This window comes from Bos indicus x Bos taurus, unplaced genomic scaffold, assembly GCF_003369695.1.
Source record: "Bos indicus x Bos taurus breed Angus x Brahman F1 hybrid unplaced genomic scaffold, Bos_hybrid_MaternalHap_v2.0 tig00000132_arrow_arrow_obj, whole genome shotgun sequence".
Lineage (NCBI taxonomy): Eukaryota > Metazoa > Chordata > Mammalia > Artiodactyla > Bovidae > Bos > Bos indicus x Bos taurus.
In genome coordinates this window covers 93,174-119,102 of record NW_020867129.1, presented here as the reverse complement: position 1 = coordinate 119,102, position 25,929 = coordinate 93,174, and the positions used below count along the sequence as shown (strand labels likewise).

Here is a 25,929-nt window from a genome sequence, read left to right as displayed (position 1 = left end):
GCCAAAGCCAGACCAGGAAGGGCTTTGCATAGACAGTAGGTTCTAACTCAGTCAGTGTACAGGTGAGATACGTGTGCTGAGGAAGAGCTGACCTGTGCCAGACACGAAGGGGTGACGTCTCAGGGCAGGAGAAGACAACGGTCACATGGACAGGGGGTCAGTCAGAGTGGGGACACACACTGGTCTTTTTTGCTCCAGGAGGGATAACACCACTGATGACACTGATGACAGCTCTCCCCACCCCGGGCAAACCCGCTGTAAAGTCCACACATGCTGTGACTGTCGTCAGCCCCAGTCTACATCCTCACACACAGAAATGCAGGTGTGAGGACACAGCCGCAGGGCCACAGGGAGACGGGGGAGCAGAGCCCTAAGGAGCTCCCAGGAGCTGTGTGTCCTCAGTCCTCAGCAGACTTGGGGTCTCAGTGTCCACCCTCAGGGAGGAGATGCTGAGGTTCACGAGTTCCTGCAGACACTCAGTTGTGCACAGGAAAATGCAGCCCACTGGGCAAGTCAGCCATGCTGGGAAGACGAGCATCTCAGCAGAAATGTCTACTTTGTCCACAGAATTAATACTGCGTTTAATTACTCTGAACAAACCACCTCTAGAGTGAATCTTGAGGTTATTTAAGCTGTTCAAGATGAAAAAACAGTCAAGAAAGCAAAGGGAAATATAAATGCTTTGGGAATTCGGATAAACATTAAATTGTACTAAACTCCATTTGAATTCAATGTGATTATTACATGTATATTTTTCTCTTTGTTTGTATATGGAGTAAGTAAACATCAGCTAATCAGTAAAGAAAAAAAAAATGAGAGTTTGTGTGTAACAAAGGGCTGGTACCTGAATGTGTGGTGGGCATATCATGAGTAAAGGTAAACACGTTCGTGGGATTAAAGTCTCTTCCCAAATCTGCCGTGTTCCCTGAAAGCATCTTTTTTCCTGACCAGCCCTCCTTCATCATTTCATTCCTCAATCGTCTTCCTGGTGTGGGGAGGGGGACCCCAGGAGGGCCTGAGTTCTCTGAGGACACAGTCAGCAACCCCTCACAGGGGGAGCCCCATAGACAGGACCTCTATTCACTGCTTTCTGCTTTTATACACAGGTCCCTCCTGTATGCAAATATCCACTCAGGTCACAGGGTAGAAACACAGCACCAGCTCACTTAAATTCAGGCTCCTCCTGAGGCTTGAAGAGACTTGTGGGAGTGGTGACTCTCATCTGCTCCAAGATGAACCCACTGTGGACCCTCCTCTTTGTGCTGTCAGCCCCCAGAGGTGAGTGTCTCTGGGTCAGACATGGGCACGTGGGGAAGCTGCATCTGAGTCCATGGGTCACCGTGCTTCTCTCTCTCCACAGGCGTCCTGTCCCAGGTGCAGCTGCAGGAGTCGGGCCCCAGCCTGGTGAAGACCTCACAGACACTCTCCCTCACTTGCACGGCCTCTGGATTATCATTAACCAGATATGGTATACACTGGGTCCGCCAGGCTCCAGGAAAGGCGCTGGAGTGGCTTGGTGATATAAGCAGTGGTGGAAGCACAGGCTATAACCCAGGCCTGAAATCCCGGCTCAGCATCACCAAGGACAACTCCAAGAGCCAAGTCTCTCTGTCACTGAGCAGCCTGACGCCTGAGGACTCAGCCACATACTACTGTGCAAGAGACACAGTGAGGGGAAGTCAGTGTGAGCCCAGACAAAAACCTCCCTGCATAGGGGCCCGTGACCACCAGGGGGCGCTCAGGACTCAGTACAGAGCTGAGCCCTGGAGCAGGTGTAGAAGAGGCCTTGGGCGGTGGGGGGCCTGGGGGGGATTCTCCTCAGAGCTTCTCTTTCCTCCTCCTGCCCAGGAGCCGCACCTCTGACCCTCTTCTGTATCCTGGTATTTCATTGTTGTGGTTTATGTCACTCTCAGATAACTGTGTGTGTATATATATATATTTTTAATTTTTCCTTGAAGCAAGGATAGCTTTATGCAAACACACACACACACACATAATACTCTACAGCGAAAATTTTTTCTCCTTCTTCTGCTCTCAAAGGAACTCAGTAAAACACTTGACTCGTTTATTTAAAACCTGTTAGGTTTGAAAGGACACAAGATATTTAAACATTTTAATCTTTCTATTGTTTTGTACATGAGGAAGGAAGAGACACAACCTCCTTCTTTCTGTCAAACTACACATTAGAATCTGGAGCAAGCAGTGTCTAAGGCTCCAGTGTCAGAGTTCCCCAGTGCTGCATATGCAATGATTCTCATCATTCACAGGTTCTGTCCTGCAAATTCACCCACATGCTAACTTTTATTAGTGTCTTAACATAAACACTGTTACCTTGTGTCCTTATATAGACATTGACAGTTTGGCCAGTTCACTGAGTCACTCAACACACACACACATTCCAGGTGAGGGCAATCAGGGTGATACCATCTCGCCTCAACGTCTCTGAAGTCCACACCCCATTCTGAGCTTATGTATGCACCATTCATAAGGGGAAATACAGAGGTCCTCAGGTGGATTTGTCCCTGTGGTCAACGTGGAGCCCACCACCATCTGTCCTCTCTCCCATCACAGTGACCGTCACTGGCACAGGGAAAGGAAGCAGGACCTGTGATGGGCTCAGCCCTGAGGAAAGACCCAAGGACTGAGATGATGAAGGGCTGAGCTGAGATGGGCAAGGGGCAGGAGGTGGGGGCCGTCAGGGCGGAGACTCTGGGCTCAGAAAGGTGGACCTGCCCTGGGATCTGGTTCCAAGCCATCTGATAGACACACTGCTTTCCCACCCTTGATCTCCAACCATGTAAATTCAGAAGGCGCCCATGGGGATCCTGGGATGACCAGCGTGAGTGTGACCACAGCCTCTCTGGACTCACAGAGCTCCTCAATGAAAATTCCTCCTCAAGCTGCAGGGTAGAATCCACCCCTGGGCTGTTGGAGCTCACCACTCTCTACTCACAGAGCATGGAGGTCTCAGTGAAGGCGAGCTGTTGTGTAAAAGAGGAAGCTTTGGGGTTTTCTCCTCTGCCTGGTGGCATTTCCCCAAGGGGAAGGTCAGGCGTCAGACACGCATCTGTGGGGGTGATTGTGACAGCAGGTGACTGACTGGGCTTGAATCTTCTTGTCCCCGGGTGTCCTGTCCCAGGTGAAGGTGCAGGAGTCGGGCCCAGAACTGGTGAAGCCCTCGCAGATCGTCTCCCTCACATGTGCTGTCTCTGGTTACTCCATCACGTGGTTATGGTGGGAGCTGGATCCACCAGGCCCCAGGGAAGGGGCTAGAGTGGATGGGAAGCATATATTATAAAGGTGACACTTACCACAGCCCTTCCATCAAGAGCCACACGTCCATCTCCAGGGGCACGTCTAAGAACCAGTCCTCCCTGCAGCTGAGCTCTGTGACCACTGAGGACACAGCTGTGTATTACTGTGCAAGAGACACAGTGAGGGGATGGCAGTGTCAGCCCAGCCACAAGCCACCCTCCAGGTGCCCCATGACCACCAGGGGGCTTGTGGGACACACCGAGCAGAGGGCTGAGCCCAGGAGCAGGTGCCCTGGGCTTGGAGGGTATGCTCGGGAGAGCCTGTGCTTTCCTCTTCCTGCCCAGGAGTCAACCAGAGACCCTCCTCTGTGTCCTAATGTCTCACTGCTGTGCTTTACGTCACCCTTGGCATATTGTGGGAATATGCATGTTTTTGCAGTTTTAATTTTCTGTTGAAGTAGAATGGATTTTTTTACATACACATTTAATACTCAAGAATTAAGGATAATTTTTTGGTTTACTTTTCTTCTCCTCATAGGAACTCAGCATATCCCTGAGGCCCATCACCATTTTCCTGGTGAGTCTGAATCTTGAAATTTTTGAAGGTTCTGAGAAGACACAGGAGATTTTCAGTTGCTACAATGTTTGTTGTTTTTGTACATGTGGAAGGAAGAGACTCACTCTCCTTCTTTCAGTGAAACTGCAAAAACGGGTAGAATTCTGCCGTGTCCAGTGTTAGAGGTGCTAGCACAGAGAGCCCCAATACTGCGTATACAGACATCCTCGTTATTCAGATTCCGCATTTGCAAGTTCACCTACTTTTTAGCTACTATTAGCATCATAAAACATATACCATTTTTCACGGTCATTAATGGACATTTACAATGTGGACTGTCTTTAAATCATCCAACACACGCATATTTCTACTTGAGGGCAGTCAAGCCCATTCCCTCATGTTTCATCCAATCATGTCAATCAGTCTCCTTCGTGTTCACTTTACTGACATATTTTCACATTTTGTGCTCCTTATGTGACAATTTCCCTATTTAAAATGACCCCGTGTGTAGTCCTCACGCACAGGCTAGTGCCTCTAAGCACCCATTGCTGCAAGCTAACTTTAAATAGAAAATATGTCTCTCAGAAAGGTTAATTCAGCCAAGAATGGTATTTCTGGGCATGTGAGCTTGACATTGATGCCTCAAATATAAATATCATTTTTTAAGGTGGGATTCAGATCTCAATCTTTGTTTTTTGAGGTAGCCTTGGAAACTTGGTTGAGTTCCAAATACTGATGGTAGAATGGAGATTTATGGACAAGAAGGAGATTGACTGGACAGAAAATGACCATGAGGAGACTTCAAGTTCTGCAGGTCCTGGCTAGACTGTCTCCCAAGGATTCTTGGTCAATAGACATCAAGGAGATCAAAATCACCTGGGAGACAGCAGGTTTAATGAAATGACTCCAACATTGAGAGTGATCAGAGATCAAGGGTAAGCATGCTCACTAGTCTGACTTAGGTGTCTTGATAAAACTAGGAAAGGATGGACACAGAAACCCACAGGTCAAGACCTCGTTGAGAAACAAATTTCAGGAAGCCAGAGAAAAATGTGGTCAAGGCGTCCTTGTCACCTTGGGAGTCAGCATTCTTATCTTCATGGCCTAGTCCTCTGAAAGTCAGCTTTAATCCAAAGGAAGATGATCTGTCTGGTCCTTCCCCATCCTGCTGGCATCTGTGAGCTGTGAGCATCTCCCGGGTCTGCGGAAGGTGGAGTGATGTAGTGTCCTCTGTGAAGAGGTCTCATGCTTTCTCCTCCCCAGGTGTCATGTCCCAGGTGCTGGGGCGGGAGTCAAACCAGGACTATTGGAGGCCCTCTCCTCACCTGGTGTGTCTGTGGATTCTGCATCACACAGAGTACTGACTGCTGGGACTGGAGCCCTCAGTCTTAAGACTCAGAGCTGCAGTGATGGGGTGCTTTGGTCCTGGGAACAGCACAGCATAGAGCATGTCTCTCCAGAAACCACTCTCCATCCACAGAGACATGTCCATCTAGCTCCATGAGGACCTAGGACACAACCCTGTGTTGTTGTCCCAGGAGGTCCAGGGAGAAGTTAGACCCAACCCACGTAATGCTACCTGCACGGCTGCTCCAAGCACCAGGGGACACCTGCGTTCATCAGGAAACAAGAGGACACTTTTCAAGGCAGGAGAGAAAATGTCATGATGGGGTTTTCTCTCAGAAGCTGGGGTCTCTCCACTGGAACATTCCCTCCCCTGAAAGCTCCTTCCACTGTCACCCCAGAGAGCTTTCCTGTTTCTGAACCTGGGACATGATTTCATGGAGTCAGGTTGGTCTGTCTTTCCCCATCTGTCTTAGGACACGCTGCACAGAAATATTTCCTCAGGGGACCTATTAGGTCACTACTTTCTGTTACTTGCTGTCAACTTTTTAATTATTAATACTTCTACTTAACTTCGAGTCTGCTTTCACCTTCAGATGGATTTCCAAATCCTCTCAGGCTGAAGTTCTCCCCAGCCCTGTTAGACTCTGTGTCTTTCATTTGAATAGTGAGTAGTATTTGAAGTTGGCAATGATGTCATAGACCACTGGAGTGACTTTTTCCCCAGAGGACACTTGAAAATGTCTGGACACCAGTTAGGCTGTATCGTAAGGGATGAACTGTAGGTGGCTAGTTCTGCATTTGGTAGACAAATAAATGATAGATGAAATAGAAATGAAGATAAAAGGAAACAATGCAAACAATTGTATCCTAACAATATGGTTCAGTACAGTCCCTCGGTCCTGTCTGACTCTTTGGGATCCCATGAATCACAGCACGCCTCACCTCCCTGTTCTTCACCAACTCCAGGAGATTACTCAAACTCATGTCCATCGAGTCAGTGATGCCATCCAGCCATCTCATCCTCTGTCATCTCCTTCTCCTCCTGTCCCCAAGCCCCCCAAGCATCAGAGATTTTTCCAATGAGCCAACTCTTCGCATGAGGTGGCCAAAGTATTGGAGTTTCAGCTTCAGCATCAGTCCTTCTGATGAACACCCAGGACTGATCTCCTTTAGAATGGACTGGATGTATCTCCTCAAGGTCCAAGGGACTCTCAAGAGTCTTCTCCAACACCAGAGTTCAAAGGACCAATTCTTCAGCACTCACCTTTTTTCATACTCCAACTCTCACATCCATACATGACCACTGGAAAAACCATAGTGTTGACTACACGGACCTTTGTTGGCAAAGTAATGTCCCTGCTTTTTAATAGGCTATCTAGGTTGGTCATAACTTTAAATAACCATAAAAATTTATCTGTAAATTCAGTGAGTAGTTAAAGCTCAGAAGTGCAAAGGTGATACGTGAATGTACTTGAAGATATTTGTAAAACATAAATATTCAAATAATTGGTAAATATTTTTCTAGCGCACTCCTCAGTCACGTGGTGATTCTCTGTTTTCTCTCTATGAAATCATCACATACATTACCAGTTGGCTGCCATTTCTATTCCTTCCAGCCAGTGGATGAGCGACCTTAATTTTACATCATCCCCAGCATTTGATCGCTTTAGTATTTTGTACTTTAGCTCCTCTAAAGGTGTGTAATAGCATCTCATCCTCCTGTTATTTCATGCTTCCTAAGTGGTCAAACAGGAGATGCCAAGAGTGAACATCGACATTTTGGAATCAGCCAACTAAGATGGACTGGAATGGGTGAATTTAACTCAGATGAACATTATATCTACTACTACGGGCAAGAATCCCTTAGGAGAAATGGAGAAGCCATCATAGTCAACAAAAGAGTCTGAAATGCAGTACTTGGATGCAGTGTCAAACACCACAGAATGATCTCTGTTTGTTTCCAAGGCAAACCATTCAATATCATGGTAATTCAAGTGTATGCCCCGACCAATAATGCTGAAGAAGCTAAAGTTCAACGATTCTAAGAAGACCTACAGGGTCTTCTAGTATTAACATCCAAAGAAGATGTCCTTTTCATTACAGGGGACTGGAATGCAAACGTAGGAAGTCAAGAAACACCTGGAGTAACAGGCAAATTTGACCTTGGAGTGCAGAATGAAGCAGGGCAAAAACTAATAGAGTTCTGCCAAGAGAATGCACTGTTCATAGCAAACACCCTCTTCCAACAACTTAAGAGAAGACTACACACAGACATCACCCAATGGCCAACACCGAAATCAGATTGATTATATTCTTTGCCGCCAAAGATGGAGAAGCTCTTTAGAGTCAGCAAAAACAAGACCAGGAGCTGACTGTGGCTCAAATAAGGAACTCCTTAATGGCAAATTCAGACTTAAATTGAAGAAACTAGGGAAAACCACTACACCATTCAGGCATGATCTAAATCAAATCCCGTATGATTATACACTGGAAGTGAGAAATAGATATAAGGGACTAGATCTGATAGAGTGCCTGATGACCAATGGATGGAGGTTTCTGACAATGTAGAGGAGAAGGGAGCAAAAACCATCCCAAAGGAAAATTAATGCAAAAAAGCAAAATGGCTGTCTAAGGAGGGCTTACAAATAGCTGTTAAAAGAAGAGATGGGAAAAGCAAAGGAGAAAAGGAAAGATATACCCATTTGAATGCAGAGTTTCAAAGAATAGCAAGGAGAGATAAGAAAATGTGGAAAAATTTGGAAAATGCAGCAGGGGCCACAGGACTGGAAAAGTCAATTTTCATTGCAATCCCTAAGAAAGGCAATGCCAAAGACAGCTCAAACTACCGCACAAATGCATTCATCTCAAACACTAGCAAAGTAATGCTCAAAATTCTCCAAGTAGGTTTGAATAATATGTGAACTGAGAACTTTCAGATCTTCAAGTTGGTTTTAGAAAAGTCAGAGCAACCAAAGATCAAATTGCCAACATCTGCTGGATCATCGGAAAAGCAAGAGAGTTCCAGAACAACATCTATTTCTGCTTTATTGACTATGCCAAAGCCTTTAACGATGTGGACCACAATAAACGGTGGAAAATTCTTAAAGAGATGGCAATACCAGACCCCCTGACCTGCCTCTTGAGAAATCTGTATGCAGGTCAGAAAGCAACAGTTAGAACTGGTATGGAACAGAGTGGTTCCAAATAGGAAAAGGAGTATGTCAAGGCTGTACATTGTCACCCTGCTTATTTAACTTATGTACAGAGGACATCATGAGAAACGCTTGGCTGGATAAAGCACAAACTGGAATCAAGATTGCCAGGAGAAATAACAATAACCTCAGCTATGCAGATGACACCACCCTTATGGCAGAAAGTGAAGAACTAAAAAGCCTCTTGATGAAAGTGAAAGAGGAGAGTGAAAAAGTTGGCTTAAAACTCAACATTCAGAAAACTAAGGTCATGGCATCGGGTCCCATCACTTCATGGCAAATAGATGGGAAACAGTGGAAACACTGAGATACGTTATTGGGTGGGGGGGCTCCGAAATCACTGCAGATGGTGACTGCATCCATGAAATAAAAAGACACTTACTCCTTGGAAGAAAAGTTATGATCAGTCTAGACACCATATTGAAAAGCAGAGACATTACTTTGCCAACTAGGTCCGTCTAGTCAAGGCTACGGTGTTTCCAGCAGTCATGTATGGATGTGAGAGTTGGACTTCAAAGAAATCTGAGCCCCGAAGAAATTATGCTTTTGAACTGTGGTGTTGGAGAAGACTCTTGAGAGTCTCTTGACCTGGAAGGGGATCCACCCAGTCCATCCTAAAAGAAGTCAATCCTGAATATTCATGGGAAGGACTGAAGTTGAAGCTGAAACTCCAATACTTTGGCCACCTAATGCTAAGAGCTGACTCATTTGAAGAGACCCTGAGGCTGGGAAAGATTGAAGGCGAGAGGAGAAGGGGACGACAGAGGATGAGACGGTTGGATGGCATCACTGACTCCATGCACTTGAGTTTGGGTAAACTCCAGGAGTTGGTGATGTGATGTTGGTGACACCAGGGAGGCCTGGCGTGCTGTGGTCCATGGGGTCACAAAGAGTCAGACAGGACTGAGTGACTGAACTGAATGGAAATAGTCAGATGATAAAACAATATCTATATGAAAAGACAGGGCCATCTTATACTGTGTCTTCAGTCCTCTTCCTGGATGCCATGATTTCAATGTAGCTCATAAACCACATGCTCCCCTAACCAAATTCAAATACTGAGAAGAAAGAGACTTCATAGGGACCCAGAAAGACCCCAGGGATGGTGATAACACTCCATCCCCACTTACAAGGACAGGGCTGGCCCACATGGAAACTCCTCCTCATGCTCCAGGGTACAACCTACCCCTGGGTTGAGGGAGCTCACATTCCTCCTCCCACAGGGCCGAGGTGTCAGGGAAGGCAGGGTGGTGGTGTAGAAGATGGGGGTGTGGGGTCTTCTCCTCTGCCTGGTGACAGCTCCCCAAGGTGAGGGTCTCAGGTGCAGACATGGGTCTGTGCGGATGGTTGTGACTGCAGGTCGCTGACAGGGACTGATTCTCCTACCCAGGTGTCCAGCCCAGATGCACTGCTGCAGTCGGGCCAGAACTGGTGAAGCCCTCACTGACTGTCTCCTCACTTGCACTGTCTCTGCTTACTCCATCACGTGGTTATTGTGGGAACTGGATTCGCCAGGCCCCAGGGAAGGGGCTAGAGCAGATGACATGCATAAACTATGATGGTGACACTTACTACAGCCCCTCCATCAAGAGCCACATCTCCATCTGCAGGGACATCCAAGAATCAGTTCTCCCTGCAGCTGAGCTCTGTGACCACTGAGGACACGGCCATGTGTTGCTGTGCAAGAGACACAGTGAGGGGAAGGCAGTGTGAGCCCAGACACCAGCCACCCTCCGGGGGCTCCATGACCTCCAGTGGGTCCTGGGGACACACAGTTGTGAGTTGCAGGAGCAGGTGCAGATGGTGATTGACAGCTGGTCTCCTGTCAGGAGGCTTCCTCTCCTTGTAGCAGTTTTTCTGGGGAACTTCTCTGCATTCTTGACTCTTAGGTACCTCCTCAGTCTCTGAGGCAGAATGGTGGTTGGGATAGGGGACCGTATCCTCACTGCACGAAAGACACAGTGTCTTAGGGTTGCTTCCTCTTGTCACTTAGGTCCGTTCTCTGGACATTTGGTGTAAGCTCGCTAAGTCCACATGAGAGGCTCTGTGTGACTCAACAGTGTGGCTCAGCACAGCAGGGCCAGTGAATGAGCTAGCCAGCAGTCAGCAGTGTAAGTGCAGCTGGACTCAGACAACAGAGGCGTATAAACCCAGAGCCAGGGAAGAACCCCCCTTGGCGGTGATAACTGAACTGACACCTCACTCACAGCATCAGCCATAGTTCTCTCCACGGAGACCAGCGGGACCTCCAGGCCAGCCTGAGATAGAAGCTGAGTGTGCTGACACGACACACAGATGCAGGAGGATGAAAAGATTGTGTCGTCTGTGTTCGTGCATCTACGTCTCTGGTGTCCTCAGGCTCACCTTCTACATCAACGTGGGTGGGCGTCCCACTGGATTTCCATGGACAGAACTATGAAGAAAGGTCTGAGTGTGGTGTTAGCTCTTTGAGCACCACCGAGGGGCATCCCTCCCTTCACTAATTGACAGGCTCTAGTAGGTGCAGTAGCTTCTGTCCTTTGGGTGGTTTTACGGCAGATAGAGGACACACACTAAAGGGAAGCTTGTACTTTAAAAACAATTCCTAAATGATATCCTCAGCTTTCTCGTCAAGCTATGAGCCACCAGAAGTTTATACGAGGACAAGTCTTTCAAGGAGAGAGTACTATACATCTAAGGAATATACAGAATATTCCCTGATGAATAAAGAAGCCATTGTGAGCACTGTCTTGGTGTTCAGACATCCCTCCTGACTGTCTCATGGAAGAAACCCTACATTTTAGCTGATGACTCTTACTGATTTTAAACCACATATGTCCTAATGCATGCATGCTAGTCACTCCAGTCATGTCAGCCTCTTTACCACACAAGGGACTGTAGCCCATTAGGCTCCTCTGTCCATGAAATTTTCCAAGCAAGATTCTGCAGCGGGTTGCCATGCCCTCCTCCAGGGCATCTTCCTGACCCAGGGATTGATCCTGTGTCTCTTACATCTGCTTTTTGGTAGGCGGGTTCCTTATCACTAGCGCCATCTTTCAATCATTATGTGAGTCTCGTTCAGCAGAAATCACACAAAGTGAACACAGAAAACAATGAGAAAGTGAAAGTTGCCCAGTTGTATCCAATTCTTTGCGACCCCACGGACTATAGAGTCCATGGAATTCTCCAAGGAAGAATACCGGAGTGAGTAGCATTTCCCTTCTCCAGGGCATCTTCCCAACCCAGGGATCAATCCCAGGTCTCCCAAACTGCAGGCAGATTCTTCACCAGCTGAGCAACAAGGTAAGCCCAAGAACACTGGAGTGGGTAGCCTATCCCTTCTCCAGCAGATCTTCCTGTTCCAGGAATCGAATCCTATATTGCAGGATGATTCTTTACCAACTGAGCTAACAGTTCAACCGCTAAGTAATGGCTGATTTTCACAACCCTGTGGACTGCAGCATGCCAGACTTTCCTGTCAATCTCCAACTCCCAGAACTTGCTCAAGCTTATGACCATCCAGTCGGTGATGCCATCCAACCATCTCCTCCTCTGTCTTCCCCTTTTCCTCCTGTCTTCAATCTTGCCCAGCATCAGGGTCTTTTCCAGTGAGTCAGTTCTTCAAATCAGGTGGCCAAAGTATTGGAGCTTCAGCTTCATTATCAGTCCTTCCAATGAATATTCAGGACTGATTTCCTTTAGAATAGACTGGCTGGATCTCCTTGCGGTCAAAGGGACTCTCAACAGTCTTCTCCAACACAGTAGTTCAAAAACATCAATACTTCAGTGCTCAGCTTTCTTTATGGTCCAAATCTCATATCCATACATGAGTACTGAAAAATCTGTAGCTTTACTAGATGGAATTTGTCCAGCAAAGTAAAGTCTCTGCTTTTTAATGCACTGTGTACAATGGTCATAGCTTTTCTTCCAAGGAGCATGCTGTCAGGGAAGCTTAAACTGATCTATCGGGGAAGCCCAAACAATGAGAAAAATCACAAGCCAATGAAACAAGGAGCCCAGATGCAGGTGGTCTCAGATTTGGTGAAGTCAGCAGTTCATGTACCTGGAGAGAATGAACAACCTTCCACATGGCACACCCACATGTCAGCCCCTCACCCAGGGAACCCCCTCATGTACGGATGTGATGACTGCATTCCCTGGTCACACGGGGACATTGAAAGGGGCTGGAAGGAGGGGGACGTCTCCTCTGAAATTACTTCAGGGACCTGGAATCACCGAGAGGTGCTTTATCCTGCCTTCTGACTAGAACTGGGACACCAGGACATGACAATCTCCTCACCGTGGTGCTTTCTGAAATCCAGCCTCTTGGAAGAGCTTTGGAATCTGAGCCTAAAATAAGTGCCCTGCTGAGTCCTTCATCCCTGTCTCTCTATGTTGGTCAAGTCTGTCCAGGCTCCTCTGACTCTTAGTGACATTCAATTTCTCCTTCGACTCACATGTCAAGGACAACCTCAGCTGGTATCTGCTGGTTCCTGCATCAAGAGGTAGTGTGTGTGGAAACTGTCACTTCCATCATTAAACAAGGAAATTCTCAACACCAAAAGTTTCGCTGGACCTATCAGAATCCTAACAATACAGCGGAATCCCCCAGAACAAAATCAGAGAGCTGGGCAATCCACAGTCCAGGTGAGATCTGCCCATGAATGCGAGGCTTCAGCAGGAGCACCTTCAGGGTAATTACTATTATTCCTGCAGGACCAGCAATAACCACTGTGAGGATGAGAGGTCCTGGAGCCACACTCCATGGTTTGTGGGATATAACTCCAGAAACATCCAGATCTTCAAGGTGAGTGTTCATATTTATCCCTCAGGACACCTGACGGATGAGGGGAAGGCCAATGCTGAGAAATGTTAACACCTACCCAGAAGGTTCATCAGGCAGAGCCTCATGGAAGAGCTCTTCCCCCAGCTTCTCCAAGGAGGTGAACAGAAATTCTGGCCTACTACAGACCTACAGAGGGGGCAGATCTGACAGCTAAGAGAAGGGACTGGACCGGTGCACTGCAGCCCAGGAGGGAGTAGAACATGGATGGTCCAATACTGAAAACCCTGGTGATGCTCAGAGACCAGACCCAGATCCCTTGAGTCGTGGGTGTTCAACCTCAACAATGTAGGAAGCCCCTACCCACACGCGACCCCCAGGGACCATGCAGAGCTACGATATGCAGCATCTTTGAGGAGGGGAGCTAGTGTGTGGAGACCACAGCCAGGCAACATCCAGACGGCAGGGCACTGTGGCTCTGGTACCCACGGCTGGAGACAGGCTCAGACACCTCACTGCTGCCCTCAGACGCACTCTCTCCTGCCTGATCGACATGGCCAGTATCCCTCTCCTGCACTTGGGTATCTGACGTGCTCAGGAATATTTATGAAGGTTCCATCAGAGACTCCAATCAGGGGGAAGCAGGTTTGTCACAGGGTCCTGCTGGAGGACACGTGGCTGACACAGCAGTGGCTCTGTCTCCCCACCGACACCAGGTCCTGAGGTCCTCGAGCAGGTGGTCAGGAGGGACAGTGAGAAGCAGGATGGAGTCTGAGGACGGATGCACCCTGAGGCCGTCCTGCTGAAGAGATGTCCTGCCAGGGAGACACGCACACGGCTGACCTAGCTTCTCTGCAGGGTGCTGTTGTGGCAACCCACTCCAGTGTTCCTGCCCGGAGAATCCCATGGACAGAGGAGTCTGGTGGGCTACAGTCTGTGGGGTCTCAAAGGGTCAGACATGACTGAGGCGACTGAGCATGCTCACCGCTCCATTCCCTGGGTGAGCACTCCCTCAGGGCAGCCTCCCCTGAGTCAGCTGACAAGGGCTCTGCCTCGTCCTCCTCCGACGTCTCAAGGGTCTCCTCTCACAGGTGTGGGCACTGGAGCCCCTCAGGTGTTTGTGCTGTGAGTTGTCTGGGGCGACTGCACTGCTTTCCAACAAGGGGGACTCGTCTGGACCTTCTTGAGGGGCCCCTGCAAGGTCCAGGTGCTGCAAGAACAGTTGAGCCCAGGAGTGAACGGTAGGTGGAGTGGGCATCGAGCCCCGTGCTTCTGCGTGCAGCTATCCTGTGACATGATGTTAGCCCACGGGGGGCTCCAGGAGGCCAAGGGACCCCAAGTCCTCGAGAGCCTCTGGACTCACTCTGAGTGTCAACTGCATCAGTGCACTTGCAGCCCCAGGGAGGCGACATCCAGGTGTTCTCACAAACTATTGTGTGCCTTATTGAGGCTATTTCTAGAGATGATTAAAAGAACATGCTGTCTCTAGAAGAATACTCTGAAGCTGGAACAGAGCCACTTAATGCCAGACCAGAAGCACTGCTAGGACTGCCCTGTGAGCCCAGGCAGGGGGTGCCCAGGACCCCAGTGCATGGCTGCTGCCCAGGAGCATGGGGGAGGGGTCAAGGAGTCTCAGAGACAGAGTCTTCTCTTTTCACTGAAAACAATAACTAGCAGGACAAGGACTGGTGACGTTTAATATTGGGGCCTGTTGCGAATACACAGCTCGGTGAGGCCCTGAGAAGTACACGTCTATATGTCTGTGAGTGTTGTGTGAGTGTGTGTAAGTGTGCATGTTTGTGTGTATGTATATATATGAGGGAGTGTTTGTATGTGTGTGCATGTGAGTGTGCATATGTAGAGTGTGAGGGTGTTTATGTGTGCATCTGAGGGTGTGAATGTGTGTGATTTGTTTTGTGTCTGTATGTGTGAGTGTGAAAGTGTTTGTGAGTATATATCTCTGTATGTCTGTGTGACAGGTGTGTGTTTGTATAAAGGTGTGTATGTGAATGGTGTGTGTGTGTGTGATAGGTGTGTTTGACATGTGTATGTGTGCCTGTACGTCTGTGTGACAAAGGTGTGTGTATGTAACAGATGTGTGTATGTGATAGGTGTGTGTTTCTGTGTAGTTGATGTGTGTGTTACAGGAGGGTGTGTGTGTAACAGGTGTGTGTCTGTAATAGTTGTGTGTGTTACAGGTGGTGTGTTTGAGAGACAGATGTGTGTGTGTATGTGACAGGTGTGTCTGTATGTGTGTGACAGGTCTGGGTGTGTGACAGGTCTCTTTGTGTGTTACAGGTGTATGTGTGTGTAACAGGTGTGTGTGTGTGACAGGTGTGTTTGTTCAGTGTATGTTTGAGACACGTGTGTGTGTGACAAGTGTGTTGTGACAGGTGTATGTGTGTGTGACTTTGTGTAACACGTGTGCATTTGTGCAAAAGGTGTGTGTGTGACGGGTGTGTGTGTGTGTGTAACAGGTGTGTGTGTCTGTATGTGTGTGTGACAGTTGTGTGTGTGTATGTACCAGGTGTCTGTGTGTGTGTGACATGTGTGTGTGTGTGTGTAACAGTTGTGTGTGTGTGTGTGCATGTCTCTGTGTAACAAGTGTATATCTGTGAATACCCAGTGGTGGCTGACTTTGGGGAAACACACTGATTCGAGGTGAAGATGTCTCTGTGGCACTAAAGGCTGGTTCACAATGGGGACTGTGTCCTGTGGGGAGGGTCCCTCAGTGGAAGAGCTCTGTGCACAGGAGCCAGGGACCTGGCAGGACACACGCCCTCAAAAAGCATGAGGACACGGGCACACACCCACTGAGCATGGCCATGGATTATAAGTCTGCTCCTTCCTAATATTGCCCATGTATTGAGTGTAAAGTTCTCAGCGTCTAGAACATGCAGGTGACCTGAGATGTCCTAGGTTAAATACGGATATTCTGAGCCCTGAGAACATCACCCAGAGCAATACCGGCTCTGCACAGCAGTCCTGGGAGCACAGCCCTCACCAGGGATTGGAGCTGGACAGTCCTCCTCCTGGTGGCCTTGGCTCCAGGTCAGGGTCATCCCAGTGCTGCGGTGAAGGAAGGGACAGGGTCCAGTCAAGGGGCTTCATGCACTTCTGTCCCCTGTCCACAGGCGTGCACGCCCAGGTGCAGCTGGTGCCATTGGGGCTGAGCTGAGGAAGCCTGGGGCCTCAGTGAAGGTGTCCTGCAAGGCTTCTGGATACACCTTCACCGACTACATGCACTGCATGTGACAGGCCCCTCAGCAAGGGCTTGAAAGGATGGACAGATTGACAGCAAAGATGGTGGAGCAAAGTATGCACAGAAGTTCCAGGGCAGAGTCACCTTGGTTGCAGACCCGTGCACCTGCACTGCCTACATGGAGCTGAGCAGTCTGAGGTCTGAGGACACGGCTGTTTATTACTGTGTGAGACACACACCGTGAAAACCCACATCCTGAGGGTGTCAGAAAACCTGAGAGGCAGGGCGGCTCTGCTGGGAGAGGAGAGGAGAGATATAATGGTTTTCCTGACTTCTCATCACCAAGAGTCTGAAATCTGAGAGAGCAGATCCTGCTCTCCTAGGACACTGGTGTTTTTGAGCAAGATCTCAAGGTAACAAATATATGAAAGAAAGATGCAGGATAAAGATTTCTCTCCAAAGGGTTATGGATTTTTATTCCTTTTTTAGCAGAGGTATTGAGACCCTGATTCTTCTTGGGAATGTTAGGTGAGTAATTATCTGGGAATACTTGGTTAATGTCAAGTATGGGACTCTTATTCTGTAGAGTGTCCTGGCAAGACCTCTGGCTCATTCTTTAGTTTGAAGAGTGCCATCGTCCTTTGGGGATCCCAAGGGTGAATTTCTATTTCCCAGTCTCTGTCAAGCAGCCCACATGGAGCATCTAGTCAGACAGCCACGAGCAGGGCTACAGAGTCAGGGTCGAGGGGTGCACAGGTCCCTCAGTCTGTGGCAGCACATGGTTCCTCACAGGGACCACGGCCTGCAGTGTCCTGTCTCCAGGGGCAGTGCTTGTGGTCGCCAAATAAGACCCAGCCATGTGGGAGACACTGGCGGATGTGAGACCCATGTCCTAGCCTGTATCACTCTGCTGCTCACTGTGTCAAGGTCCCACATGTGTGGGGCCTAAATCGACACACACACATTCCCTTTCAGTCCACACTTCACAGTCTGATATCAGTTTCACTGGATTGGAATCCAGATGCGACAGGACCACAGTCCCAAGGCTCTCAGTGTGTGATTGCATCTGTGCCTCCAGAATTCAGGTTTGGAAGTCCGGTGCACCCCAGAGAATGCTGCTATAATCAGGGTCTTTGGTAGATACTTAGTTCACGAAAGGAGAGTCCTCATGATTTGGGATGGAGTCTTTCTACGAATCCCCAGAGTATATACTAGTCCCTGTCTACCAGGTAAGGACCCAGCAGGAAGGTGCCAGATGTGAACCAGGAAGGGGGCCTCACCAGAAGGCAGCCTCACTGGTGTCCTGACCCGGGGCTTCCAGCCTCTAGGACTGTGGGAAATAAAGGCTTACTACAGACCACCCACCTGAGCTCCTGTTGCACTCTGAAAGGATAAAGTCAGGGACAATCTGCTTCTTTGCCGTGTCCAGTCTAGAGCTTCACTGCCCGCATCCCTGGCTCTCAGCCACTTGCTTCATCTGCACACCCCAGCAAAGCACCTTCCATCAGTGGTCACTTATCACAGGGTCAGATGCCCTTGGCCTCCCTCTGATGAACACATTTGTGGTTTCAACTGGAGCCACACGATAATCCAGGAAAAGCAGACTTTTCAATTATTCACATTTTGCAATCTCCCTAATGCCATGTGAGATGACATTCAGAGACTCAATGAATGATTCAGACAAACACAGTCCACCTTCAGCCCTGCAAATACATCCTTCCCACAGGCCCAATACACTTAGCAAATCCCAGAAAACCTCCCAAATGTCCACCTAAGAATCGACACTAAATTATAATGGCAATTATAATAAAGATTGTAGAGCAAAGTCGGTCTAAATACCATCAACCCCAAGTCCCAAATCTAGTCCTCTAACTCAGCTATGCGTGAGGATTTGTGTTCTAAAATACAACACGTAGACAGGCATATCTCAGCTACAAGGAGTTTCATTCCGTAAAAAGGATAAATGTAAGTCAGAAAGGACCCCTGGTCCCAGTGTGCACGAGTGCTCAGTGCTACAGTTGTGTCTGACTCTTTGCCTGCCTATGGACTATAGCCTGCCAAGTGCCTCTGTCCATGGGGTTCTCCAGGCCGAGAATACTGGAGTGGGTTGGTATTTCCTCCTCCAGGGGATCTTCCTGACCCAGGGACTGAACCCAAGTCTCCTGCATTTCTTTCAGTGCAAGCAGATTCTTCACTGCTGAGCCTCCAGGGAGGCCCCACTGGCCCCGACAGTGTTTAAATCCATCCATGCAAACCCTACCAAGTCCAAAGTCTGGGAATAATCTTCTTTGGCTCCTCTTCCAGCCTCTGGGCCTGTTGATCTGCCCCTTTACTTTCCACTCCTTTTTGTGGGAGGTGGTGCATATTGAAGCTGAGCACTTTCACCAGCCTATTTCATGCTGCTGGGATCTTGAACCATCACCGTGACCCTCATGTAAAAGACAATTGAGGATGGTGCATAATCCTTTCTATTCATTGTTGAATTTGATTTGCTAATAGGTTTTGAGAAGTTTTGCATTAAATTCATCAAAGGTATGTTTTATAAAAGTCCCTAGAGAAACTTTCTGTTCTGAGACTGTTGCTCCCTGGAAGATTTTAAAATTACTCTGACGAAATTCAATTTTCACACCGACGATCAGTCTCTCCATGTTGTCTCCTCCATCTTGATTCGGTCCTGCAGGGTTTACAGTTTAGGAATTTGTCCATTTCTTCTAGATTGTCCAATTTGTTGGCATACAACTCTTTGTAATAATCTCATATGATTTTCTGTATCTCTGAGGTATTAGCTTTATGTCTTTTCTGTTTTTAATTTTATTCCAGTAAGTTCTTTTTCCTCCTTTGGAGACTGGCTAAAGACTTATGGTTTTGTTTGTCTTTGAAAAAACGACAATGACAACAACAACACCAGCTGTTGATTTCACTGATCGTTGTTGCTGTTTTGTGTGTCTGTGTTCATCTCAATATTATTAATTTCTGCACTTTTTTGTCATTTCCTTCCTACTACTGCCTCTGGGCTTTTGTGGAGTTTCTGTTCTAATTTCTGTATGTAGTAAGTTGGATTGTTTCCTTCCATTTCGTGAAGAACGCCTGTATCACTGTCAGCTTTCATTTCAGAATTCTGGGCAGGCATAGAGTATAGAGATAAGTGTGTGTTAGTCCCTCAGTCGTGTCTGACACTTTGTTGCCCCAGGGACAGTAGCACACCAGTCTTCTTTGTCCTTTCTAGGCAAGAATCCTGGAGTGGGTAGCCATTTCCTACTCCAGGGAATCTCACACCCGGGGAGTCAACCCAGGTCTCCTACATTGCAAGTAGATTCTTTACCACAAGAGGCAAAATTCTCATTATCTACAGAACAGTGTAGACAGAAAACCCTAAAGACTCCACGCAAAGCTATGACCACACTCATCCAGAGAGCACTGAACTCAATAAGTCAGACTGGGTACCAGCATCTGATTGCTCATGGCTTAGGAGTTGTTGGGGATTCTCTGGATCCCACTTCTGATGCCATAAACTAAACCCCCTAGAAACCAACTGGCAGTGGATTTGGGGATGTGTCTGCAGCCTTCCAGTCCCGTGAGACGAGAAGCATATTTGGGTTTTACAGGTGGTCCAGTGGGATCACGAGATCAGAGAAACTACTGGAGAGTGGACAGCCTGTTAGGCGTGCACCACAAGACTCCACTGGCTTTGATGATGGATGAAGGTGTTGAGCCAAGGGATGAGGACACATCCAGAAGCTCAGTGACTGGGATGGCAGAGGCCAGAGTTCCAGGGTCAATTCAGGATTCTTGGCCATGTTGCATAGCACCAGGGCACAAGTGACCCCACAAGCTCTGAGGCAGAGTGAGGTGGGGTCTCTCCCCAGAGCTCATTCATGTCTCGGGACACTGGCACATAAGACATACTCGTGCAGAACTGCTGTGGCCAAAGCCAGACCGGGAAGGGCTTTGCATAGACAGTAGGTTCTAACTCAGTCAGTGCACAGGTGAGATCCCTGTGCTGAGAAGAGCTGACCTGTGCCAGACCCAAAGGGATGACGTCTCAGGGCAGAAGACCAGGGTCACATGGACAGGGCATCAGTCAGAGTGGGGACACACACTGGTCTTTCTGGCTCCAGGAGGGATAACACCACTGATGACATGATGATAGCTCTCCCCACCCCGGGCAAACCCGCTGTAAAGTCCACACATGCTGTGACTGTCGTCAGCCCCAGTCTACATCCTCACACACAGAAATGCAGGTGTGAGGCCACAGCCGCAGGGCCACAGGGAGATGGGGGAGCGGAGCCCTGTGGAGCTCCCAGGAGCTGCGTGTCCTCAGTCCTCAGTAGACTTGGGGTCCTCAGTGTCCACCCTCAGGAGGAGATGCTGAGGTTCATGAGTTCCTGCAGACACTCAGTTGTGCACAGGAAAATGCAGCCCACTGGGCAAGTCAGCCGTGCTGGGAAGATGAGCATCTCAGCAGAAATGTATACTTTGTCCACAAAATTAATACTGTGTTTAATTACTATGCACAAACCTCCTCTAGAGTGATTCTTGAGGCTATTTAAGCTGTTCAGATGAAAAAACAGTCAAGAAAGCCAAGGGAAATATAAATGCTTTAGTCATTCCGATAGACATTAAATTGTACTCAACTCCATTTGAATTCAATGTGATTATTACATGTATATTTTTCTCTGATGTTTGCATGTGGAGTAAGTAAACATCAGCTAATTAGAGAAGAAAATAAAAAATAAGAGTTTGTGTCTAACAAATGGCTGGTACCTGAATGTGTGGTGGACATTGGTTGAGTAAAGGTAAACACGTTTGTGGGATTAAAGTCTCTTCGCCAAATCTGCCATTGTTCCCTGAAAGCATTTTTTACCTGACCAGCCCTCCTTCATCATTTCATTCCTCAACAGTCTTCCTGGTCTGGGCAGGGGGACCCCAGGAGGGGCTGAGTTCTCTGAGGACACAGTCAGCAACCCCTCACAGGGGGAGCCCCAGAGACAGGACCTCTATTCACTGCTTTCTGCTTTTTATACAGAGGTCCCTCCTGTATGCAAATACCCACTCAGGTCACAGGGTAGAAACAGAGCACCAGCTCACTTAAATTCAGGCTCCTCCTGAGGCTTGAAGAGACTTGCAGGAGTGGTGACTCTCATCTGCTCCAAGATGAACCCACTGTGGACCCTCCTCTTTGTGCTCTCAGCCCCCAGAGGTGAGTGTCTCTGGGTCAGACATGGGCACGTGGGGAAGCTGCATCTGAGCCCATGGGTCACCGTGCTTCTCTCTCTCCACAGGGGTCCTGTCCCAGGTGCAGCTGCGGGAGTCGGGCCCCAGCCTGGTGAAGCCCTCACAGACCCTCTCCCTCACCTGCACGATCTCTGGATTCTCATTGAGCAGCTATGCTGTAGGCTGGGTCCGCCAGGCTCCGGGGAAGGCGCTGGAGTGGGTTGGTGGTATAAGTAGTGGTGGAAGTACATGCCTTAACCCAGCCCTGAAATCCCGGCTCAGCATCACCAAGGACAACTCCAAGAGCCAAGTCTCTCTGTCAGTGAGCAGCGTGACAACTGAGGACACGGCCACATACTACTGTGCGAAGGACACAGTGAGGGGACGTCAGTGTGAGCCCAGACAAAAACCTCCCTGCATAGGGGCCCGTGACCACCAGGGGGCGCGCAGGACTCAGTACAGAGCTGAGTCCTGGAGCAGGTGCAGAAGAGGCGTTGGGTGGTGAGGGGCCTGGGGGGGATTCTCCTCAGAGCTTCTCTTTCCTCTTCCTGCCCAGGAGCCGCACCTCAGAGCCTTTTGTGTGTCCTGATATTTCATTGTTGTGGTTTTATGTCACACTCAGACAACTGTGTATGTATATATATTTTAATTTTTCCTGGAAACAAGGATAGTCTTCTGGAGATACACACACACACACACACACACACACACATAATACTCAAGAGCTGCGGGACCTCCATGCCAGCCTGAGATAGAAGCTGAGTCTGCTGACACCACGCACAGATGCAGGAAGATGAAAAGATTGTGTCGTCTGTGTTCCTGCATCTGTGTCTGTGGTGTCCTCAGACTCACCTTCTGCATCAATCTGGGGTGGGGGTCCCCCTGAATTTCCATGGAGAAAACTATGAATAATGCTCTGAGTGTGGTGTCAGCTCTTTGAGCACCAACGAGGGGCATTCCTCCCTTCACTAATTGGCAGGCTCTAGTAGGTGCAGTAGCTTCTGTCCTTTGGGTGGTTTTATGGCAGATAGAGGACACATACTAAACGGTAGCTTGTACTTTAAAAACAATTCCTACTTGATATCCTCAGCTTTCTTGTCAAGCTATGAACCACCAGAAATTTATACGAGGACAAGTCTTTCAACAACAGAGTACAATACATCTAAGGAATGTATAGAATATTCCCTGATGAATAGAGCAGCCATTGTGAGCACTGTCCTGGTCATCAGCCATCCCTCCTGACTTTCTCATGGAACAAACACTACGTTTAGCTCATGGAACTTAGTGATTTTAAATCACTTTTGTCCTAATACATGCATGCGAGTCACTTCAATCATGTCAGACTCCTTACCACCCATTTGACTGTAGCTCATTAGGCTCCTCTGTTCATAAAATTTTCCAGGCAAGAATACTGGAGCATGTTGCCATGCCCTCCTCCAGGGCACTTTCCTGATGAAAGGTTGTTGTTGAATCACGCGAATACACCGGGATTCTTGGCCCCCGGAGGAGAAGAATTCAATCCGGGGCCAGAGACGAGGCTTGATCGCTCAGAGCTTTGGTGTAATAAAGTTTTATTAAAGTATAAAGGAGATAGAGAAAGCTTCTGACATAGGCATCAGAAGGGGGCAGAAAGAGTACCCCCCTGCTAGTCTTCAGCTGGATGTTATATAGTCACTAGCAGTCTGTTAATGAAAGAAAGGAATGTCTTAAAATTCAGAATGGCACCAGGCCCCTCACCCATAAGATGTATTTTGGGATAATCTTGGCACCAAATGGCTTATCCTGGGCCATAAAATGATTAACTTGAATCTTGAAGAAGGGCAGATCACCATACAAATAGTTTCATTTACATAGATTAGGGGAACAATATCTGAGTATAACAAACTGGTTTGTCAAGTAGGTTCTGGGCCAAGAGGCTGAACCAACTTGGAGACAGAGTTTGGGGTAAAGGCATAGTACCTTAGCATAGCTTAAGACGAACATTTCCATAAGAAAAAGGCATTGGTTATCTCTAGGGTCAAGAATAGCTAACTTCAGGGAAACCAGGTGTCATTGTGGCAACACAGTATTTTAAGAGAAACCTCCCTTTAAATTTGTATAGAGAAGGAAAAAATATTGCTAGTTTGTTTCCTCCTGCTGCTTAAGAGAGAGAAAAAATGTCTGACACTTGCAGGCTATTTCCTCCATTTGGAGACCCCTGGCCTTCCTGCCTGTTACCCTCTCACTGACCCAGGGATGGAGCCTGTGTCTCTTGCATCTGCTTATTGGTAGGCGGGTTCTTTATCACTACCACCATCTTTCAATAATTATGTGAGTCTCATTCAGCAGAAAACACACAAAGACAAAGTGAACAGAGCAAACAATGAGAGAGTGAAAGTTGCTCAGTTGTATCCAAATCTTTGTGACCCCATGGACTATACAGTCCATGGGATTGTCCAAGGAAGAATACCGGAGTGAGTAGCATTTCCCTTCTCCAGGGCATCTTCCCAACTCAGGGATCACACCTAGGTCTCCCAAACTGCAGGCAGATTCTTCACCAGCTGAGCCACAAGGGAAGCCCAAGTACACTGGAGTGGGTAGCCTATCCCTTCTCCAGCAGATCTTCCAGTCCCAGGAGTCGAATCCTATACTGTAGGATGATTCTTTACCAACTGAGCTAACAGTTCAGCTGCTAAGTAATGGCTGACTCTTCACAACCCTGTGGACTGCAGCATGCCAGACTTCCCTGTCCATCTCCAACTCCCAGAACTTGCTCAAGCTTATGTCCATCCAGTCGATGATGCCATCCAACCATCTCATCCTATAGCATCCCCTTTTCCTCCTGTGTTCAATCTTTCCCAGCATCAGGGTCTTTTCCAATGAGTCTGTTCTTCAAATCAGGTGGCCAAACTATTGGAGCTTCAGCTTCAGCATCAGTCCTTCCAATGAATATTCAGGACTGATCTCCTTTAGGATAGGCTGGTTTGATCCTTTTGCAGTCCAAGGGACTCTCAACAGTCTTCTCCAACACCACAGTTCAAAAGTATCCGTTCTTCAGTGCTCAGCTTTATGTTCCAACTCTCATATCCATACATCACTACTGGAAAAACCATAGCTTTACAAGATGGAATTTGTCCAGCAAAGTAAAGTCTCCTCTTTTTAGTGCACTTTCTAGGTTGGTCATAGCTTTTCTTCCAAGGAGCATGCTATCAGGGAAGCTTGAACTGATCTATCGGGGTAGCCAAATCTGTGAGAAAAATCACAAGCCAATAAAACAAAGATCCCAGATGTGGGTGGTCCCAGATTTGGTGAAGTCAGCAGTTCATGTACCTGGATAGAATGAACAACCTTCCACATGGCACACCCATATGTCAGCCCCTCATTCAGGGGACCCCCTCATGTACAAATGCAGTGACTGCATTCCCTGGTCACACGGGAACATGGAAAGGGGCTGGAAGAAGGGGGACGGCTCCTCTGAAATTATGTCAGGAACCGGGAATCACCAAGAGGCATTTTGTCCTGCCTTCTGACTAAAACTGGGGCTCCAGGATGTAACAATCTCTTCACCATGGTGCTTTCTGAATTCTAGCCTCTTGGAAGAGTTTTGGAATCTGAGCCTAAAATAAGTGCCCTACTGAGTCCTTCCTCTCTGTCTCTCTATGTTGGTCAAGTCTGTCCAGGCTCCTTTGACTCTTAGAGACATTTGAATTCTCCTTCGACTCCCAGGTCAAGGACAACCTCAACTGGTATCTGCTGGTTCCTGCATCAAGAGGTAGTGTGTGTGGAAACTGTCATTTCCATAATAAAGCAAGGAAATTCTCAACACCAAAACTTTCCCTGGACCTAACAGAGTCCTAACATTGCAGGGGAGTCCCCCAGCACAAAACCAGAGAGGTGGGCAATCCACAGTCCGGGTGAGATCTGCCCATGGAAGCAAAGCTTCAGGAGGAACACCTTCAGGGTAATTACTACCAATTCCTGCAGGACCAGCAATAACCACTGTGAGGATGAGAGATCCTGGGGGCCACGGTCCATGGTTTGTGAGATATAACTCCAGAAACATCCAGGTCTTCAGGTGAGTGTTCATATTTATCCCTTCAGGACACCTGACGGGCGAGCGGGAGACCAATGCTGAGAAATGTTAACACCTACCCAGAAGGTTCATCAGGCACACCCTCCACAGAAGAGCCCTTCCCCCAGCTTCTCCTAGGAGGTGAACAGAAATTCTTGTCCACTGCAGACCTATAGAGGGGTCATATCTCACGGCTAAGAGAAGGGACTGGAATAGAGCACTGCAGCCCAGGAGGGAATAGAAAGCAGATGGGCCAATACTGAAAACCCTGGTGACCCTCAGAGCCCAGATCCAGATCCCCTTAGTCATGGGTATTCAATCTCAACAACGC

The 25,929-nt window shown here is 48.1% G+C and overlaps 1 gene segment (V, D, J or C); it reads left to right on the top strand.

Annotated features, from left to right (window-relative positions):
• Positions 1-1,175: 1,175 nt before the first annotated feature.
• LOC113888582 lies at positions 1,176-25,671 on the top strand. The segment is given in 4 exon segments: positions 1,176-1,278; positions 21,616-21,923; positions 25,253-25,298; positions 25,628-25,671. Coding segments are annotated over 4 exon segments (444 nt in total).
• Positions 25,672-25,929: the final 258 nt, after the last annotated feature.